We start from the raw sequence: 18638 nt of genomic DNA on the forward strand, positions 1-18638 counted from the left end.
GTAGTGTACGATTTTTTTAAGAGCCTGAGAAGGATAACGTACGGAATTTGAAGCCAAATTTTAATTTGCATCGTACGGATTTTGAAGACTTCGGAGGATATTGCAATACGGCTTTTCCAGAAGATTGAAACAGTGAAGACGCCTTCAGATTTGTTTCATCAAAACCTGCGTGCAGGAAGGAGGCATCCATATGCAATCAGCAGATAGTGTCAAGATTGAAGCCATACGGATTTCATCACAGAAGGGTGACAGGAGGTTTTCTTAAAAAAAAAAAAATGACGACAGAATCAAGTTGTTCAGAATGAGTGACAGATGATGCCAAAGGGAAGGGGACGCATCCATGGTTGCCAGAAAGAGTGCAGAATCGGCAGATAATGACAGAAATGGTGTGTTCCGTGCATTTCTATGTGGGTTGCGAAGTGCTAATTTGGTCTTGGCGGCGAGGGGCCGGGTTGCAACCCCAAGACCGGCGGGGGCGCTGCCCCTCGACCCCGCCGGGGGCGTTGCCCCCCGGACCCCCAGTCGTTGCGGATATCAGTCGTGGGAGTCTGACCAGTTGAGAAGACTTGGAGTTGTTGCAGGCATGGAGTGTCTATCTACCAGAGGCACTAAAAGTAGGTGTTGGCTGTGAGGCTGTCTTGGTGGATGCGTAGAGAGCTCGGGAGGAGCTGATCATCCAGTTGGAGGCAGTGCAGCGACACTTGGTTCAATGTACTCGGAATTGGAAGGCAGAAAGCAGCACAGGTGGCTATCAGGGTCAGATGTCAGATTGGCTAAGGTGACAGTGTTGAAGACCAGTTAGTCAGTCAATGTATTTTGGTTGTTGATTTGTCTCAGAGATTTTGTAATAGTCGTCAGGAGACGACTTTTCTTTTTGGGGGGGATGATGTCGGTAGAAATTGTGTATCAGCCGATGGGTCCCTTCGAAAAGGAAATTGTGTATCAGCCGACGGGTCCCTTCGGAAAGGAAATTGTGTATCAGCCGACGGGTCCCTTCAGAAAGGTTTTTGTTATGTAGCGGACATAATGTATCTGGCCAACGGATACCTTCGGGAAGGTTCTTCGGAAAGTATTTATAACCCCTTCAGGAAGCATTGTATTCATCTTATCATCAGATCTTATGATTCAAGCATAATGTAATGTTCTGGCATACGCGAATAATAATAAGAAGAGTTCTGCTATTTCTGTTTGTCTTCATTGTTTGTGTGCGTCCCTTAATTAATCTATGCAGTAAACATCCCAAGGCAAAACAATTCACAAACTACAGGGAGTTAATGAGCAATGTCGCAAAGACAATATCTGTGAAACAGTTCTAAAAGGAGAAACTATGAGAATAACAGGTTCTACCCAAAGAAGAACCTAGAAAAAGCACAAAGGGAGGTCTCCCCACAAGCAGCAGAAGAGTAGCACATACTAGAGGACCAATTGATAAGGCTTTTACACACCACCAACACATAATAGAAAGCACCAAATATATTCTACTGTTACGATTGATCAGATGAGATAACCTCAGGGTTCCTATTGTCAGTTCTTGATTCTGCATAGATAGACCCATTGGATATTGATGTGACTTTAATGGATTCACAAGGGAACTTACATGAATATTCTTGGAATGTGGAGGCAATTCTGTTTCTCTTGCTCTGTACCTTTTTCTAATCTGCCAGGAAAATAGAAGATTTTCATATTTCAAGCATAGATTCAAGTATCCAATACTGGTGCAATTCAAACATGCCTTCACAATTAAGCTGGTGCTATTATTGGGTTCAGACTAACCATGCATTGCACCTTACATGAGCAAGATACAAATGGTATGAATCAGAAATCCATCAAACGTTTTCACATTTAACTATCAAAATCACTGAACTGAAACAAACATTGAAGATTAGGAACCATGCACATGTTGAAGGAACACAAGAAACATACCAAAACTTCAATATTTTCCCTTGCATAAACTTCAAAATTAACATCTTATAGCCATGGAGGACTCTCAGAGACTTTGGTAGAGGTGCTGGTAGTGCTTGACAGGTGATGTCAGTTTGAAGTATGTTGGTGTTATGTCATGGTAAACTCTTGATTGCGTATTAGAGTTTTGGCATGATGCATTCCTTTTGAAACCATGGTACATTCGCTTGGATCATGCCAAATCCTAAGAGGGGATGGTTAGAACACAATGTCACAATGGTTTTCTAATTCAGCTGATTGGAACTTTGACTGTCGTCTACTGAGTTCCTTTAGTATTGGGTACATTGGTCATATGCCTGAGAAGCTTCATAAGATTGCAGAGATGCATTTGGAGTTTAGCATGGGTTGATCTTTATCTGGCACTCATGGATACATAGAGACCTAGGTGAAGCTGGAGTTCACTAGAGATAAGAGACATGTTGAGATCGTTACTCTTGATGAGATTTCGGCAAGAAGTCTAAGATGCCTCCACCTTGGTTGGACGTTAGTTCATCAAAGACCTATGAGGATATTGCTCTTGAATGAGTCATGACGACTTGTATACCTTGGAGAAGCATTCTACTCCCCACTCTTGGTCTACATGGCGATTTATCACTTGAGAGGTATTGCCCATTATTTCATTCAAGTGCCTTATGCTTTCCTTTCATAGTCATGGATCTTGAGCTATGGTTGGATGGTTTTGGAGGGATTCATTATGAAAGATGTATAGCATTGTTGTCTGCTTGAAAAGTATTTTTATTTATGATGATCATAGGAGATGGTATTGGGCTGATTTTCTTAATGGGAAATGGAGTAGTTTGAACTTTGATCTTCTTTGAAAGCCATACATCCATGTAGATACTTGATATTATGTTATGCTTGATCTCTTGAACTTGAATGAGTTTGGATGTTGTTGCGGCTTTCCTGTTCGGGTTGTGAAGGAGATCATACTTCGCACAGTTGGCATTTAGAGGTGTTTGTAGAAGGATGTGTTACATGTTTATGGTTTGCAATTTCTCTCTTTAGTCTTAGTGATCTTCTTGTATGTTTGGAGTCATTTTACATTGGATGTGAGGTTCTGTGTGGAGCTGTACTAATCACTAGTTTGTGGTCATGTTTTGCCACTTGGCTCTTGGGTGATAACATGGAGGTTCCTATATCTCTTCCTTTCAGATGTGAATAACATCAGAGATGGTTCTTGCAGTAGTTTTGCTGCAGGATTTGCATATCTTTGTTGATGGTCCTTGGTACTACATGGTAACACTTTCTATGTATTGCTATTGGTATACTTAGTGTATCTTTTATCTTTCAAATTCGACATTACCCATGTAGTGGAAGTTCATGTATGTGTTTCATCTTCATCAATTCGGTTGCACATGGAGCTTATGGTTGCAATTTATGGGTTGGTTGTGTTAGTGGAAGAAGTTTGATGATTTGATGATGTTGTATACCTTTGAGGTATGTATGATTGAATGACTTAACATTTACTGTGGATGCTATTTTCAAACACGTGGGTTTATCAATTGGATGGGAACAACCAGTTTGATTGCTGTTCTAGCAGGTGTTTTATCTTGTTTTCTGGAGGATTACTTCACAGTTGTGTTCTAGTGCAAGCTTTGAAGCAGATTTTGTTTATGTTCCTGTATAGCTCATGAGCACAGTGGAGTGGTGGCAATATCCTATAGCCCTTGATGTCACTGGGATCTTACGCTTGTGTTTTTTGGACTAGTGCATATTCACCTTGGCTTGTTCCTTTTCTTTCATAGGTGGCATGTTGGAAAATTATAGGGATTGTTGACTGAGATGGTGGACATCTTTGATGTTGCTAAAGGTGTCTTGATGGAGTACAAGGGCATATTTTGGGATATTTGGTTCCATGGTTGGCACTGATGATGTGTTTTTTTTAAATCAAGTTTCTCTTATCAATGCAAATCTTGGTGTTACTAGTGACTCCTATAAGGTCTTCATCAAGTGGGAGATTCTTAGGATTAAGGTGCTTCAACCTTAGGAGTTTCATGTGAATTTTATTTATATTTTTTTTATGGTGGAAACAAGATTTCAAATAGAAATTAGTATTTATGCAAGAGTTATGCACAAAGGAAGGTTTTAATTAATTGTTGCAGATACATTGAATGTGGAAACTTTTTGTGAAACTACTTTCTCTTGCATGGTAAGCTTTATAAATAGAAGTGCTGTTGAAGGAACTGTGTATGAAAGTTCATTTTCACAGGGACTGTGCTGCTGGATTTTCTCCAAGATGGAGCAAAGTGTAAATCTCCAAGTTAAGACTTAATATCTGACGATTGTATTTCAACTATATTTTGTTGCTGAATAATACAATGGCTCTCAGGTTTTGGTATGTGGGGTTTTCATCCAAAAGAGTTTTCTCCACATAAGTTTTGGGCTCTATCTTTTGTCTTGTTATGACTTTGTGTTGTTTAGTCTTAATATATGCATACTGCTGAAACTGTCTGATCTCATAAGAGCTAAAATTGCAATCACCTTTTTCTAAGGTTTTAATTGTAAGGAATAAGCTGTCTAATTCTACTTTATAGAACAGTAGTATGTCTTTATTGTGAGTGCTAATTATGGGCCTCTAAATCCACACACACTTCAACATAATCATTATTTGTGATTAACACCTCAAGATGAACATGAGATTGTCCATTTGACGTGTATGCACAAGGCGATCTGTTGTCTTCTAACTAGATGGGGTTTTACTATTCCCTCTCAAAATTGAGAGTTCAGTAACCAAACCAAACTAGTGCAAAAGATTTATGGATGCAAAATGCAATCTAATCTATATTTTTTATGTTTTTCAAATGTGTTAGAGCACTTTCAATTCCCCTATATTTTTCAAACTTCTAGGATTAGGGTTGAGTCAATGTGATGTCATGACTGTGTCTAGATTGCCCTTAAGGAACTTCTCCTCTCATCTATCCCTTTGTGTGCACCTAGGTGGGCATTCAAAAGCAATCTAATGTATTCATTCATATTAGGTGATAAGGAAAGGGAGGGTAAGTCTATGCATTTCTTAGATGAGAGGGAAGTTGTTCTGAAACCCTAATGCTTTGATCAAGTGTTCATGGTGAAGACAAGATGCATTCAAAAAGAAGATAACACTTATATTCAGAGCAAAAGGCAGCAGATAACATCGATATCAAGGCTAAAAGATATGATGTAGATCATGGAAATAAGTTAGAAGGAAGAGCATTTGAATCCGATTCAAAGAAAGAACTCAAATATCCAGCAATGGCAAACACCCTGGTCAACAGTGGCAAGAGCAAAGATGGAAATCATCAACAGCATAGAATGCATCAGAATCTCCACGTCACTGGTTGAAAGGTCAATTGCCCTTAGAGATGGATTCCTAACCGTCAGATAAGAATCAAATCGACAGATGGTGTTTTAAGATGGAATGATAAGTGCCCTTAAGTATTTTAAGTTCCGAAGAAGCGAGAGCTAACTGTAGACACCTAAATTTGATTACATCGCTTCGGTAATCCTATTTAGTTATCTCTAAAGGCATCATTAATTAAATTCCTATTTAATTAATCCTTTGCCATCCCCTAGCTGATTAATTTAATTAATCATCTATAGTCCTAATTGATAAATCAAATAACCTATTATTTATCAATTAAATCCTATTCTTCTATCTAATTCCAAAATCCCCATTTATTAAATAAACATATTTGATAAATGAAACCCTCAAATCTAAAAGCCCCTAACTTATTCCTAAACCCTCTTTTTAGCCTAATCCACCCCATCAACCCATACTAACCAAGCTTAGTCACTAACTCACCCACCCTCATGAATGCCATCCACTTGCAAATCTCTAACATCCCTAATCTAATCCTAAACCCAAGCCTAATCCACCCTCTAATGTTGTCACATTCCCTAAGCAAGCTTAAGACTTTCTTAAGCCAAAGAAAGTCAACAATCTCAACTCCCCTCAAAATATCCCAACCACCCAACAATGAATGCTCTTACAAAAGCCATAAAGACTCTTACAAGCTCTTACAAGCCATAATGAAGGGTCTTTATGAAGATTTTATCCCTTGAGCCTCCTTTGTTGACTCATCTTTCCCCTTTCTTCCATCCTCTCACCATGTGACATGTGTCACTCCTTGATTGGCTGTAAGGAAGCACAATACATGTGCTCTCCTCTCATGCAATCTGAGCCCTCCATGAGCTTTTTCTCATCCTTGCATCTTAGCCCTCAATCCCTCAAGCCTCTTGCCTATAAATTGGATCCTTCCTCTTTGCAAAAGAACACAATCCATGAAGTAAAGTCATAATGCCATTTTAAGAAGTCATTTTACATCAAAACCATACACTCACACCCAAATTCCAACTCTATTTGAAGCCCTTTTTGAAGCATAAGCTTGAGCATACATCCTATCTATTTAGAGAAAGCTACTCAACAAGAGAGCTTCTCATTGAGAGAGCCCATTAATGGCTCATATTCTCAATTGAGAGCTCATCTTAGTCTATCTTGAAGTTTATGAATTTTGTTTAGTTTGTAGAAGTTTTATTTAAATTTGGTTTCTATTAGCATACTAACATTGCTCATGTACATTTTGGCACACCCGGTGGGACCCCGCATGGGTCATCTTCATTAGCTTTTTTAGTCAAGTTTTGTATGTCATTTGCTAATTTTGGCTAATTTTGTTTGTTTTTGTGATTGGTAGGATTGTATAAATTGGTTTTGTAGGTCCACATGAGCATGAAGAAGACAAAGGAACTCATAGTCAATCTCATAGTGTTTGCAGATTTTTCAAGCTTATAGGTGGACAAAGCACTTGGAATTCTTCTTCCTCTTCTTGTCTATATTCTTCTTATTCCATCTACTTCTTCTTCTTCTTCTTGTGGGAGATCTTGGCCTTTTTTTTTAAGGAAGCAAAATCATACACACTTCTTTTTAGTGCTTAAAATGAACCCCTAAATCATACTTAAATCTATTAAAAACTAAAAATTTGCAAAAAAAAAAAAAAGCATTTTAACAAGTGAAACTAAACCAATTCAATCATTTGCATCCTTGCAACATCAAAGTTTTAGATGCATTCTTGCAAAGTTAGGAACACTTCATTTTTGAAAATTTAAAAAGAACTTCAAGTTTCCATTTCAAAAGGTTCAAAATCAACACTAAGTGCACACTAAAATCTAAATTAAACTCAAAGCATCAATCAAGGATAAAATGAACCTCATTTGCAAATATTTTAAAGTTCTTTTAAAAATCTCATGAAAACTAAGAGTCCTAAATGGTTGCCAAAAATTGTCCTAAAAGCTTTGTTATTTGTTCCAAACAAATGTCTTGTTGCAAAATCTTGAATGTTTCTTAGGTTTTTCATGCATCAAAACAATCTAGGAATATCATTTTTGGGCTTAAAATATGCAAACTAGAACACAAAATCTTGAATGAAAACCAAAGTCCAAAGAGTCATTTTCACTTTTGAGTCCAAAACAATCTTGAATGATCTAAGGTTAAAACAAAACACTTCAAAGTTCTTAAAACAACACACAAAATCTCAATCTTGAATGCTCAAAGGAAAAAACTTGAATGTTTAATCACTTGTCTTTGAATGCATGTTGCTAAACACACTCTTGAATGCCATGGATTCAAATCAAATTTTCCTTGAATGCATGATTAAAACAACAAATCCAATCTTGAATGCCAAAGATCAATTAACCATTGCAATATCAAACACTTCATTTGGAGCTTCTAAAATTGAACAAAACAAATCTCTTTTCCACATACAATTTAGGTAAAGTTTATTTTTGGACATTTAAAAAACTTTGTTAAGTTAAATACAAATTTGCAAAAATCAATTTGAGTAGTTCCTTAGACTCACCTCTTTTCTAATCACCCATCAATTCAACCATTGGTTGCAATCTCAGCGCCATTTATGGGGATGGGTCTACTTGAAAAAGGTGTTAAATGTTCCACAATCTAACTCACTCACTTGGTCTTTGAACGTTTGCTTTAACTTTATCAAAAATTTTAAATGACCAAAATTCTAGATTAAATCGATCACACTTCAAGTTTGGGCACTAAAATTGAACAACTATTGACGTGGAGGGCCTCCGGGTGCGCGCTTGGCAATCAAGTTTCACACATCTTTGTTTTGGGCTTAAAACAAACTCACACTCAATCTTGAATGCCTAACAATCAATGAACATTGCATGGTTTGGATGCAGTTTCAATGACGCTCACATTTCTTATGTTGACGATCTCTCGACTTTCATTATGCTGACGATGCTGTCAAATTGGAATGAACATTGTATGCCATAATCACAAGTGTCTTCAATCATAGCTTACAAAATCTAAATCATCAATTGGAATAAACGTGTGTCTTTTAAAGCCCAAGATCATGTATGTGGTCTTGTTTTACACTTTTTAGGAGGCCTGCTTGGGGATTTCATCACCCCTTGGGACGACCTCAACTCCAGCGTTCCGACGGAGTATAAAAATCAGGAGGTGAATCCAAAGACACCTCTCTTGGAATCAAGATTTTGTCACTCGGGCTAAGCCTCAAGGAACTTTATACCCTTGAGAAGTGAAAGAGGAGAAGTGGGTTACCGCTCCTCTCGGCTATGTGACATCTTTTTGGTTTCATCTACGGATTTGGGCCTCACGTACCTTGCGTATATCGAGGACTCCCTAGCTATAACAAATTTCATCCTTGTAGAAAGCTTCCTAGGATGTTGGTGTGTTTGACGTGCTTGCTCCAAAATTTTGTTTGCTTGTTTGTTCATAGATTTTGAATGAATGTTTGCCAACTTTGGTCAAAATTCCAAAAAAGCAGAAATCTCCCAGCTCAAGGCATACTTAGCGTAGTCATTGCCTCATCAAAAAATCATCCAAGCTCCCCCGCTGCAACTGAATCTATCTAGTTCCTTGCTTTAGAACAATCCCAAATCCAAAGTCTCTCCAAATCATCCCCCCCAGCCAGCTAGCATCCCAATCCAAAATCACACCCAAGCCTTTAGAGAGTTGTTGTCATTCTGCTAGAATTTGCTATCCAATCAATCCTACCAATCAACCAATCTCACCAAGGTTATCCCTCTGACAGAGCATTGTCTAGGGTAATCCAGCTTTGTCACTTGTATCCCTCATCACCTTGAGCTAAAGGTTGGGATCCACAAGTGGTCAATCTCATGTCATGCCCATAGGATCATTAGTCTATCCTCAAGTTGACACAGCCACCACCAAATCCTGCACATAGGAAAGCAAAACTCTCACCTTTTGACAGCATTCCCTTGAAGTCTTCCATCCACAGGAAAGCCAAAAATCTCCAGCCAATCCTCCTTAGGTTTGTCATACAGCTTTGACTCTCCCTAGGAAATCTTTCATCAGCCAATCCAAAATCTGTGCTTAATCCAAATCCAACCATGAGCTTCCATGTTCATCCATATGCAAGACCCCATCCCCTTCCAACTCATCATCAAAACATGAAATCCCAAACCTATCATGATGTGTTTGGTCGTATTGTCCTTTCTCCCGCTACATCCTATTCCAATGATGATGAAAATCTTGTTGACTATGACGGGTATCTTGAGAGCCTTAGAGGCCTTCCACCAACCATCCCCCAAAATCCAAGAGTTATTCCAAACTATCTAGTCATGCCATCTGATATCCCAGCTTCTCCTCCATCACCCAATCAACCAAGCTTCCAATCTTCCACCCTCATCACACCAGCTATTCCTATCAATCCACCACCTCCACCTCCGACACACGAGTCTCCAAGGAATCTCCTAGAGGAAATACAAGAAAAGCCACCTCCAACAGTTGATAAGCCATGTCATCTAATCCAACCATGTGAAGTAGTCAGTGATGAAGCTTCCCCATCTATAATATCACCCCCATCTCCCATAGCTATCATCCCCATACCATTCATCAAATTGCTTAAAATCCTTCCACTTCCTGCAAGCATCAAATTCCCACCACCCATCGAATCGCTCCAAATCCCATCCACATCTCCTCCTCCAAGCATTATCCAAATCCCATATAATGAACCTCATGCATCCACTCCCATCCATTCCTGTCAAGATCTTGTCCAAAAGCATGTTGAAATATCCTCCGACAGAATAGCAGATCTCGCCATCCCACTTATTCCCCTACATAATCCACTTTTACCATCCCCTCCATATCTAAATCCTACCATCTTACTTACTCCATCTCAAGATCCCTTTCCCTTAGCCCACCCAACTCAAGATCCTATCCTCCCATCTCCTCTGCTTCATGATCATACATCTCCCATAATCCATGATGATAGATCCATTGAAAAAGAACTAATTATCATATCCGAAGCTCCAACTCCTTCAGCTAGTAATGGACTCACATCTTGTGTTCCAAATAATGAACATCATATTGAAAAAAGAAATGAAAATGAATTTCTAGATGTTGGTATCCCCGCTATTCCTGCATGGTCCCAAGTCCTTCCATCTCCACCCCAAAGTTCCCATCCATCTTATTCCGCATCTATTTTGGGCCCTCATCCTACTCCTTATCTCCAACCCTCCATTTTGGGTCCATATATCCCTTATCTAAATCCCACACCCTTTCCATCCATTTTGGGTCCTTACATACCTAATATGAATCCTTTATCCCCTCCATCTATTTTGGGACCTACACCTTCTCGGTTTCCATCTATTTTGGGCCCATATCCTTCCTTCCCTCCATCCATTTTGGGCAATTATATCCATCCATATCCTATGTTCCAATCTATCCTTCCATCCCCTCAAATCCACCAGCTAGATCATCAAAGGCACTCACCCTTGAATCCCTTCCAACCTTTAAACCCTATCACTCCATCAATTATCCCTCCATCTCCTCCATGCTCTTGTTGCCATCCCATGGCTAATAGAAGCATATTGGATGCCAAAATACAAAAGCATAAATCCAAAAATCCACAAAAATCCAAGTCTCAACATGTCCCTTCTAAAATACATGTTCAAAACAAGAAACATTTAATCCCAATCAAAGAAAAAGTCAAGAGGCCACAAAAGCCCAAGCTAAAAAAGTCAAAAATCATGTGGATACCCAAAATGCTCATAAAAGAAATGCATCTCAAAGAAAAATCTCAATTGGCATCCATTCATGCTACTCAAAAAGCCTCATCCATCCATCCTTCATCCCCCCAATCCACTTTTAGTCCATATGCTTCTTATCCTAAATTTCCCATCCTCCATCTTCCAACTCTACTTTTAGTCCTTATCTTTCTCTTCCTCCATTTTCTCCTCAACCTCGCTCAAAACCATCTTTCCCACTACTTTATCACCTCTCAAGGTGTGTGCCAATGATGATCTTTCCATTTTCCTCATCCATTTACCCACAAGCCTTATGTCTTCGCATCCATTATCTGTCAAACTCCCACCCACCATTCCACTTGTTCAATCCAATCCTTTTTCATCCATCCTACCAACATCTATGAGCCAAAAATAGCTGAAGAAAGCCAAAATCATTCCAGCTAAGTCCAAAGTCAAAAAGTCAAAAAAAAGCAAAGAAAAATAAAGCGTCCACTGATGCAAACTTGGCAATTCAAGCGCCTTGGACAAGTACCATGATGAAAACTTGGCAAACAAGCGTCATGCGTAATCCAACCATCCCCAGCTTAGCCTATCATCCTCATGCTTTTGGTCACATCTTGTCGTCCAGCTCCATCTTCCAATATATACACCTATCCTCCATCCTCCAGCTTCCATCTCACACCATCCACTGATCTTCTGCTGCTTCAGCCAATCATCCTAACTATCATCCATCTCCCTAGCACCTTCCGCTTTTCCATCCTAGCTTGAATCCTATCACATCCATCGTAAGACCTCCTTCCACATGTCATCTTCTGACTGGGGGCACTGTATTCCTTGGAGATCTTGTCTTGTCCATCCTCCCTTGTCATTAGTATCCCGTTCTAGGCTATCCTCATGAAAATCTAATGTCATCCTCTCATTAGCCATTCACTCTAGTGCCATCTATCCGTTCAGCTACCACCAACCTTAGCATTGTCCCCATCATCATCATTGGATACATCTTGTCAAATCCATATCTTTCGTTATCACCTCATCCTTAGCTTCTGCCTCTTGCACCAACATCGAACCATCCCACTATCCTCTCATCCTGAGCTTTTTATCCATCTGTATCGTACCTATCATTGGTTCGTTAGCTTGTACCATATCTTGATTAGCCCACTTGTAAATATCTTGGTCCGTCAGCTTGTACATCCTCTTTAGCTTAGTACCATTGTATCTATCTAGCGTTCGTGTCAGTTCATCCTTGATCAGTATCTTGCACCCATCGCACATATTGGTTAGCTATTCCAATGCATCCTTTAGCTAAATTTCCTGTCACCAAAGTGTTATCCTTCTTAGTTCAGCTTGCCAGACGCATCATCCAGATCCATCAGCTTAGGTGCTCTCCGATAGGTCCTTGCAGGATATAGCTTTCCTCATGTCTGATCTTGGTCCGTTAGTACCTCGTCCTACCCATCTCGTTGGCAAACGGTTCTCTTTTGGATTTTCACTTTCTTTTGATTTGGACTCTTCCCTGTTGGGTCTTGAAATATCTTTTCCAAGCAATCTCCTTGTTCCCTCCTCAAGGTTGCCATGATCTTCCATATCATGGTATACTGCGAATGGGGCAATCTGGGCGTAAGGTCTTGATCATGTCTTTTGCTTATTTTTCTTTTCTGCTTGTGGGTTACCCAGTGTCGGTTCCACGCTACTTCCTCTAGGATTCATGTGTGATGCTGGGGCAATCCTTGCGTGTTTGTTTTGAGTCAGTCCGTCAGTCCTCTGGATAGTTGGTGAAAAGGCCTTGATGTTCTTGGTAACCTTGGCACTTAACCAACAGTCCTATAGCAAATCTAGTGCTCAACTACATGGTGGTACTTCTCTTTGAAGTATCCCCCCGCTCAAAAAGCTTCAATGGTTTTCCTTCATCTCCGTTGTCCCCCATCCATATCCAGCATCCGTCTCTCCTACCCCAGCTTATGCATCAGTATCTCTTTGAATCACTCCTCACCTTTAGCTTTAGGGATCCACAATCCTAGTCTTAGGGATCCACCAATCCAAATCAATCCACCAAGCCTCATTTTTCGAGATCCACAATCCTAGTCCTAGGGATCTCTGAAACCCATCTTTCGCCAATCTGACTCTTTGAAATCCTGTTGCATCAGCTTTTTAATCCCCTCATCCATCTACTCATCCTGGATTCCTTTTATAGCGTTCCACTCCTTCATCCTCTGCAATCCCTGAGATCTTAAGCTTGCTTCCTCTTGTGCCTCCGATTCTCTTTATCATTCTCCCATAGTGAGAGTTTGAGTTAACTAAACCTCTTCTCTTAAGAAAATCTGAGTCTCCTTGCTCATCTCAATTTCTTGTACTTTTCAAGAAGTCGTCAAGCCTCATTTCTCTCCCCGCCGCCTTCTTGAGGGGGCATCATCTAAGTCTAGTCTCTCCTCTTCTTATCCGAGACTGGGGCAACCTCGTTGCTAAAACATCTTCCTCGTGTCGTCTTCATTCGAACTTCTTTGAAATAGTGGTCTCAACACTATGTCAAAGAGGGGCAAAATGTAGACACCTAAATTTGATTACATCGCTTCGGTAATCCTATTTAGTTATCTCTAAAGGCATCATTAATTAAATTCCTAATTAATTAATCCTTTGCCATCCCCTAGCTAATTAATTTAATTAATCATCTATAGTCCTAATTGATAAATCAAATAACCTATTATTTATCAATTAAATCCTATTCTTCTATCTAATTCCAAAATCCCCATTTATTAAATAAACATATTTGATAAATGAAACCCTCAAATCTAAAAGCCCCTAACTTATTCCTAAACCCTCTTTTTAGCTTAATCCACCCCATCCACCCATACTAACCAAGCTTAGTCACTAACTCACCCACCCTCATGAATGCCATCCACTTGCAAATCTCTAACATCCCTAATCTAATCCTAAACCCAAGCCTAATCCACCCTCTAATGTTGTCACATTCCCTAAGCAAGCTTAAGACTTTCTTAAGCCAAAGAAAGTCAACAATCTCAACTCCCCTCAAAATATCCCAATCACCCAACAATGAATGCTCTTACAAAAGCCATAAAGACTCTTACAAGCTCTTACAAGCCATAATGAAGGGTCTTTATGAAGATTTTATCCCTTGAGCCTCCTTTGTTGACTCATCCTTCCCCTTTCCTCCATCCCCTCACCATGTGACATGTGTCACTCCTTGATTGGCTGTAAGGAAGCACAATCCATGTGCTCTCCTCTCATGCAATCTGAGCCCTCCATGAGCTTTTTCCCATCCTTGCATCTTAGCCCTCAATCCCTCAAGCCTCTTGCCTATAAATTGGATCCTTCCTCTTTGCAAAAGAACACAATCCATGAAGTAAAGTCATAATGCCATTTTAAGAAGCCATTTTACATCAAAACCATACACTCACACCCAAATTCCAACTCCATTTGAAGCCCTTTTTGAAGCATAAGCTTGAGCATACATCCTATCTATTTAGACAAAGCTACTCAACAAGAGAGCTTCTCATTGAGAAAGCCCATTAATGGCTCATATTCTCAATTGATAGCTCATCTTAGTCTATCTTGAAGTTTATGAATTTTGTTTAGTTTGTAGAAGCTTTATTTAAATTTGGTTTCTATTAGCATACTAACATTGCTCATATACACTAACCACAGCAGTTAAGGTCAAAGCAATTGCCCCATTGCAAGGAGTTGAGTTCTGGTTAAGGGGGCGAAGCAACGAAAGTTCTTCATCGCATCGTCGCTGTCAGTTAAGAGTGACCTGAGGTTAGGGTTACGAAGGAGCAAAACCATATAATCGCAGCTTCACTAGGTTAAATGATGAGTTAAGATATTAAGTTGCGAGGTTGCAGTGGATGGTAGCAGTTGATTTCACATGATTATCACATTGTCGCACCGTTTCAGTAGCAATTAAATTATTTGGTCGAGAAGCCGCAAAACAGGATAGCAGTCTTCTATGTCGCAGCATCGCAAGGTGTCAATGTTAATTCTCAAAGAAGGTTGCGAAGTTGCAAAAAGGAGATAGCCAGTGATCACATCGTCGCAGGTAGTAATGCAATTAATGGATTTTCAAGTTGTGAAGTTGTGAAATGAAATAACAGTTAGTGATCAAAACATCACAGATAGCAATGCAGTTAAAGGATTCTAAGTTGCGAAGCTGGGAATAGTAACCCAGATCATCAACGCATCCTGACCGTCCAACAAAGAATAGATCAATGCTTGTCGCTTTCTCACTTTATAAAGTTGCAAGAGAAATAACCAGAGAGAGAATGCGAGCATTCAACGCATGGAGATGGTGGGGCTAGACCCAACTGCCAGCAGGAAAAAAAAGGAATGCATTAAAATAAGTTGTCCAAATGGCATGCCCAGGTTGGTTGGAGTTTTTGACTATTATAAAAGATCTTCACTTTATCGAAGCCGTTGATCAAAAGCAGATCAATGCCTATCGCTTTCTCTCTTTCTAAAGATGCATGAAGAATAACCAAATCAAGAATGCAAGCATTGGACACGTGTCTAAGTGGGCCCATAATCAATGGTCTCCCCAGACAAAATAAGGAAAGACATCGTGCTAAAGGGTTTAAGCCCAAAACCAAATTAAAAAGTGCCACGTGTCAGGAGAAGGTAAAGGCGTTTTCTTTGTCAACACGCGAAGACTTCATTGCAACCGTTCATCAGGCAATAAGGAAAGATATATCGACGATGGTAATTTAAACTTGGGTGTCTATTAGAATATGAAGATGCAGTTGATGGCACAGAAGGAAGATTGAACGTTTTTTAGGGCAATCCAAGGATCGCAAAGGCCATGGGTGGTGTCAAGTGTCGACAAGGAAGGTCAACCGCCAAGATCATGCCTGAAATATCGTGTGACGCTTCATTATCAGCCTTATCTTTACAGTTTCTTCTTCTCTCTCTGATGTATGACTATGTAATGGGTGACTGTTTGTCTATCTTATTATGAACAGTTCAAGTGCTCCGAAATGTAATAATGAATTGTAATGGCCAGGTATCCGAAGGCCTATAAATGTAACTTTCATAGTTAATACAAAGATTGGTAATTTTATGCAACTTCTCCCCCTATATTTCCAGATACTGAGTGAAAATCGAGAGTTTGAAAGGGAAAATTTGATTGATATCTACAACTAGGTCTTGTGTGGTCTTAATTCCATTTGAGATTAGCATTTCTAATATTCTTTTAATTGTCTCCTCCAGCTGAGCTAACCATGCATAGTAAAGTAGTCTCTATGGGATTGTAGGACAGATGTATTTGAAGCTAGTGATATCTTACTAGATTCCATTTTAGTGGAGGGCTATCAGTCAAGGTGGATCCCACTTCATCTTTCATGTACATCTCTTCTCTTTCCCTAGATTGCATTTCATTAGGTCCAATCTGCATTTAGAAGTAGGAGTAAATGTTAGAGAGCTTCAAGGTGAACTATGATAGCTATTCTACTGGCTGTCATAGCTTACCCAAATCTTATCCTGCCTAGGTTGTTTGTGTTTGCAAACAATCTGGTTTATCCTCTTCTGCTCTCAGGTTAAGAACATACCCCCAATCCCAATGATCCATTAAAGACAATTCATTGCATATCTTGCATATAAGGGAGTTGTACCTTATAATTCAAAGGACAGTGATATAACACATACACTGACCCATTTGTTAGTGACATCCTTTTGTTTCCTCGCATTCTGGGCATCTAGAGTCAAGGTAAAGCCAAGTTAGCAAGAGAGGCAAACTATTAACCAACAAAATGCAAAGATGTAAACTAATCTAAATGAATTTCAGAGAAATCTAAGAATATTGAATAGTAATTTAAACTAAATGAATGAATTTTAGTCCAAATGATGAACATATAAAGACAAAGTAAATTTGAATGCAAGAAAGCTTTGAGCAAATAATTCAACAACAATTCGATACTATTCATATGCATCCTCTAAAATGAGAGATTGAAGGTTTCTTTTATAGATTTTTGGAAGCGATCAACGGTCAAGATTGATCCAAGTGTACGGTCCAGATCAAGGTGAGATTCAATCCTCCATTTTTTATGGAGTTGAATGAGATGGAATAGGAGATAAGCTTGATCCATTCAAATATGTGGTCATAACTATTTTTCTAATTAATTAAATAATCAATTTCAACAATTATGAGCACATATTTGATTTAATCAATATTTTTAATTCATTTTTCATATGAGATGAATTAAGAAACAATATTGATCCATTCAAACATTACATCATAATTAAATTTTCTAATCAATTAATTAGTTTCAATAATCATGATATATATTTAATTAAACCAAGGTTTTTTAATTTATTTTTTATGTGTATTAGCTAAAGAGGGTGGATTTAATTTAATTAAAGTACTTAGGACTTATAATTAAATTAATTCAATTAGGAGATTAATTTAGCTAATTTCAATCAATATTTAGGAATTAAATAAAGCATGTGATTGACACTAAGGTCAATTAAAGAAGATTAGAATCAGAAATGCTTAATACAATAGGACTTAATTGATTTAACAAATAGATGTTGTGAGATTGATGCACCTAAATTGGTTCAGAATGTCGATGTGCCAATTTCAGGGCATTGCATTTATAGCACAGTAGTATGTGTTTGTATTAATATATTGTCATCTATTTGTGAAGAAAATGCCCATACTGATTCCAGACTGCTTTTTTGGGATGCCCAATTTCGTTTCAGCAAACCCATCAGATGAACTTAGATACAAATCCCTGGCTAAATTTAACAGAATATTTAAACCTTAAATGAAGGCAATTAAATTAGATGTGGCATACTCAGCCGACCACACCAGGTAGGAATTTAACGATTTCAAGCAGAAATTATGAATTTAAAATTTTAAGAAAGAAAGAAGTCAAAACGTAAAAGAAAGCAATAAATAACCTTCGTCGTCAGCCAAAGCTCTCTGCAGCAGAGGATGCAGAAGAAGTAGCAGCAAGTGCCACCATATGACCGTGGACAAATTACTCCTCCTCATTACTCTGCTTTCTTCTTCTCCTCCCGCCAAAGCACGCTGGAAATTGATCCTCCCGCCGACTAAAATCGAGCCATTCGGCTTCCCTTCGCCATGGAATCGGCCGCTAGAGCAAAACAACAGAAAATTCTGAAAAACAATTTGATGAAGAGTGGGATAGAGCCATCGATTGCAAGGAATTCAAAGTCAATTTCATGTCAAATCACTGTATATTTTAAATCTTCCAGTACGAGAAAAATAGAACGATCCTGTGGTGCGATATCGTTCTGCTCTCCCTTTCATTGCTGTACAGCGCTCCCACACGCTTAGACTTGAACTCGTCAACGGTATTAATTTTTTTAATAATTATATTTTGGTAATTTATAGTTTAAGTTATTTTTAAATTTTGTTGTGTTACTTTTATAAATGTATTTTTTTGGATAACAGTATTTTGACTATAGATCATAGAGTGTAATTTGAAATGTCGATTAAAAAACTAATACATAATCTAATCCAAACTAATGCATTTCAAAGTATCAGATATTATATACTAGTATTTAGATTATTTATTTATTTATAATTTTTTCTATTGTTTAAATATGTATTAACAAATACAGAGACTATTGCTTTGATTCAATGACATGTACGTGATACATTTAGGACAGTTACCTAACCCCTATTGTACATGTCCACA

General features: G+C 38.6%; 1 protein-coding gene across 1 annotated transcript in view; it reads right to left on the reverse strand.

Annotated features, from left to right (window-relative positions):
- The window catches only part of LOC149536933 (LRR receptor kinase BAK1-like), a 54043-nt gene extending 35747 nt beyond the window's left edge, over window positions 1–18296 (reverse strand). Inside the window, exon 1 of the mRNA XM_089806131.1 lies at window positions 17875–18296. Coding sequence (XP_089662257.1) covers window positions 17875–17968 — 94 coding nt within the window. The 5' untranslated portion in view covers window positions 17969–18296. The remainder of the gene's footprint in view (window positions 1–17874) is intronic.
- Between the last annotated feature and the right edge of the window lie 342 nt (window positions 18297–18638).

The sequence above is a fragment of the Cupressus sempervirens genome, chromosome 10, assembly GCF_028749045.1.
Source record: "Cupressus sempervirens isolate cs-2001-9-10 chromosome 10, ASM2874904v1, whole genome shotgun sequence".
In the NCBI taxonomy this organism is placed as follows: domain Eukaryota; kingdom Viridiplantae; phylum Streptophyta; class Pinopsida; order Cupressales; family Cupressaceae; genus Cupressus; species Cupressus sempervirens.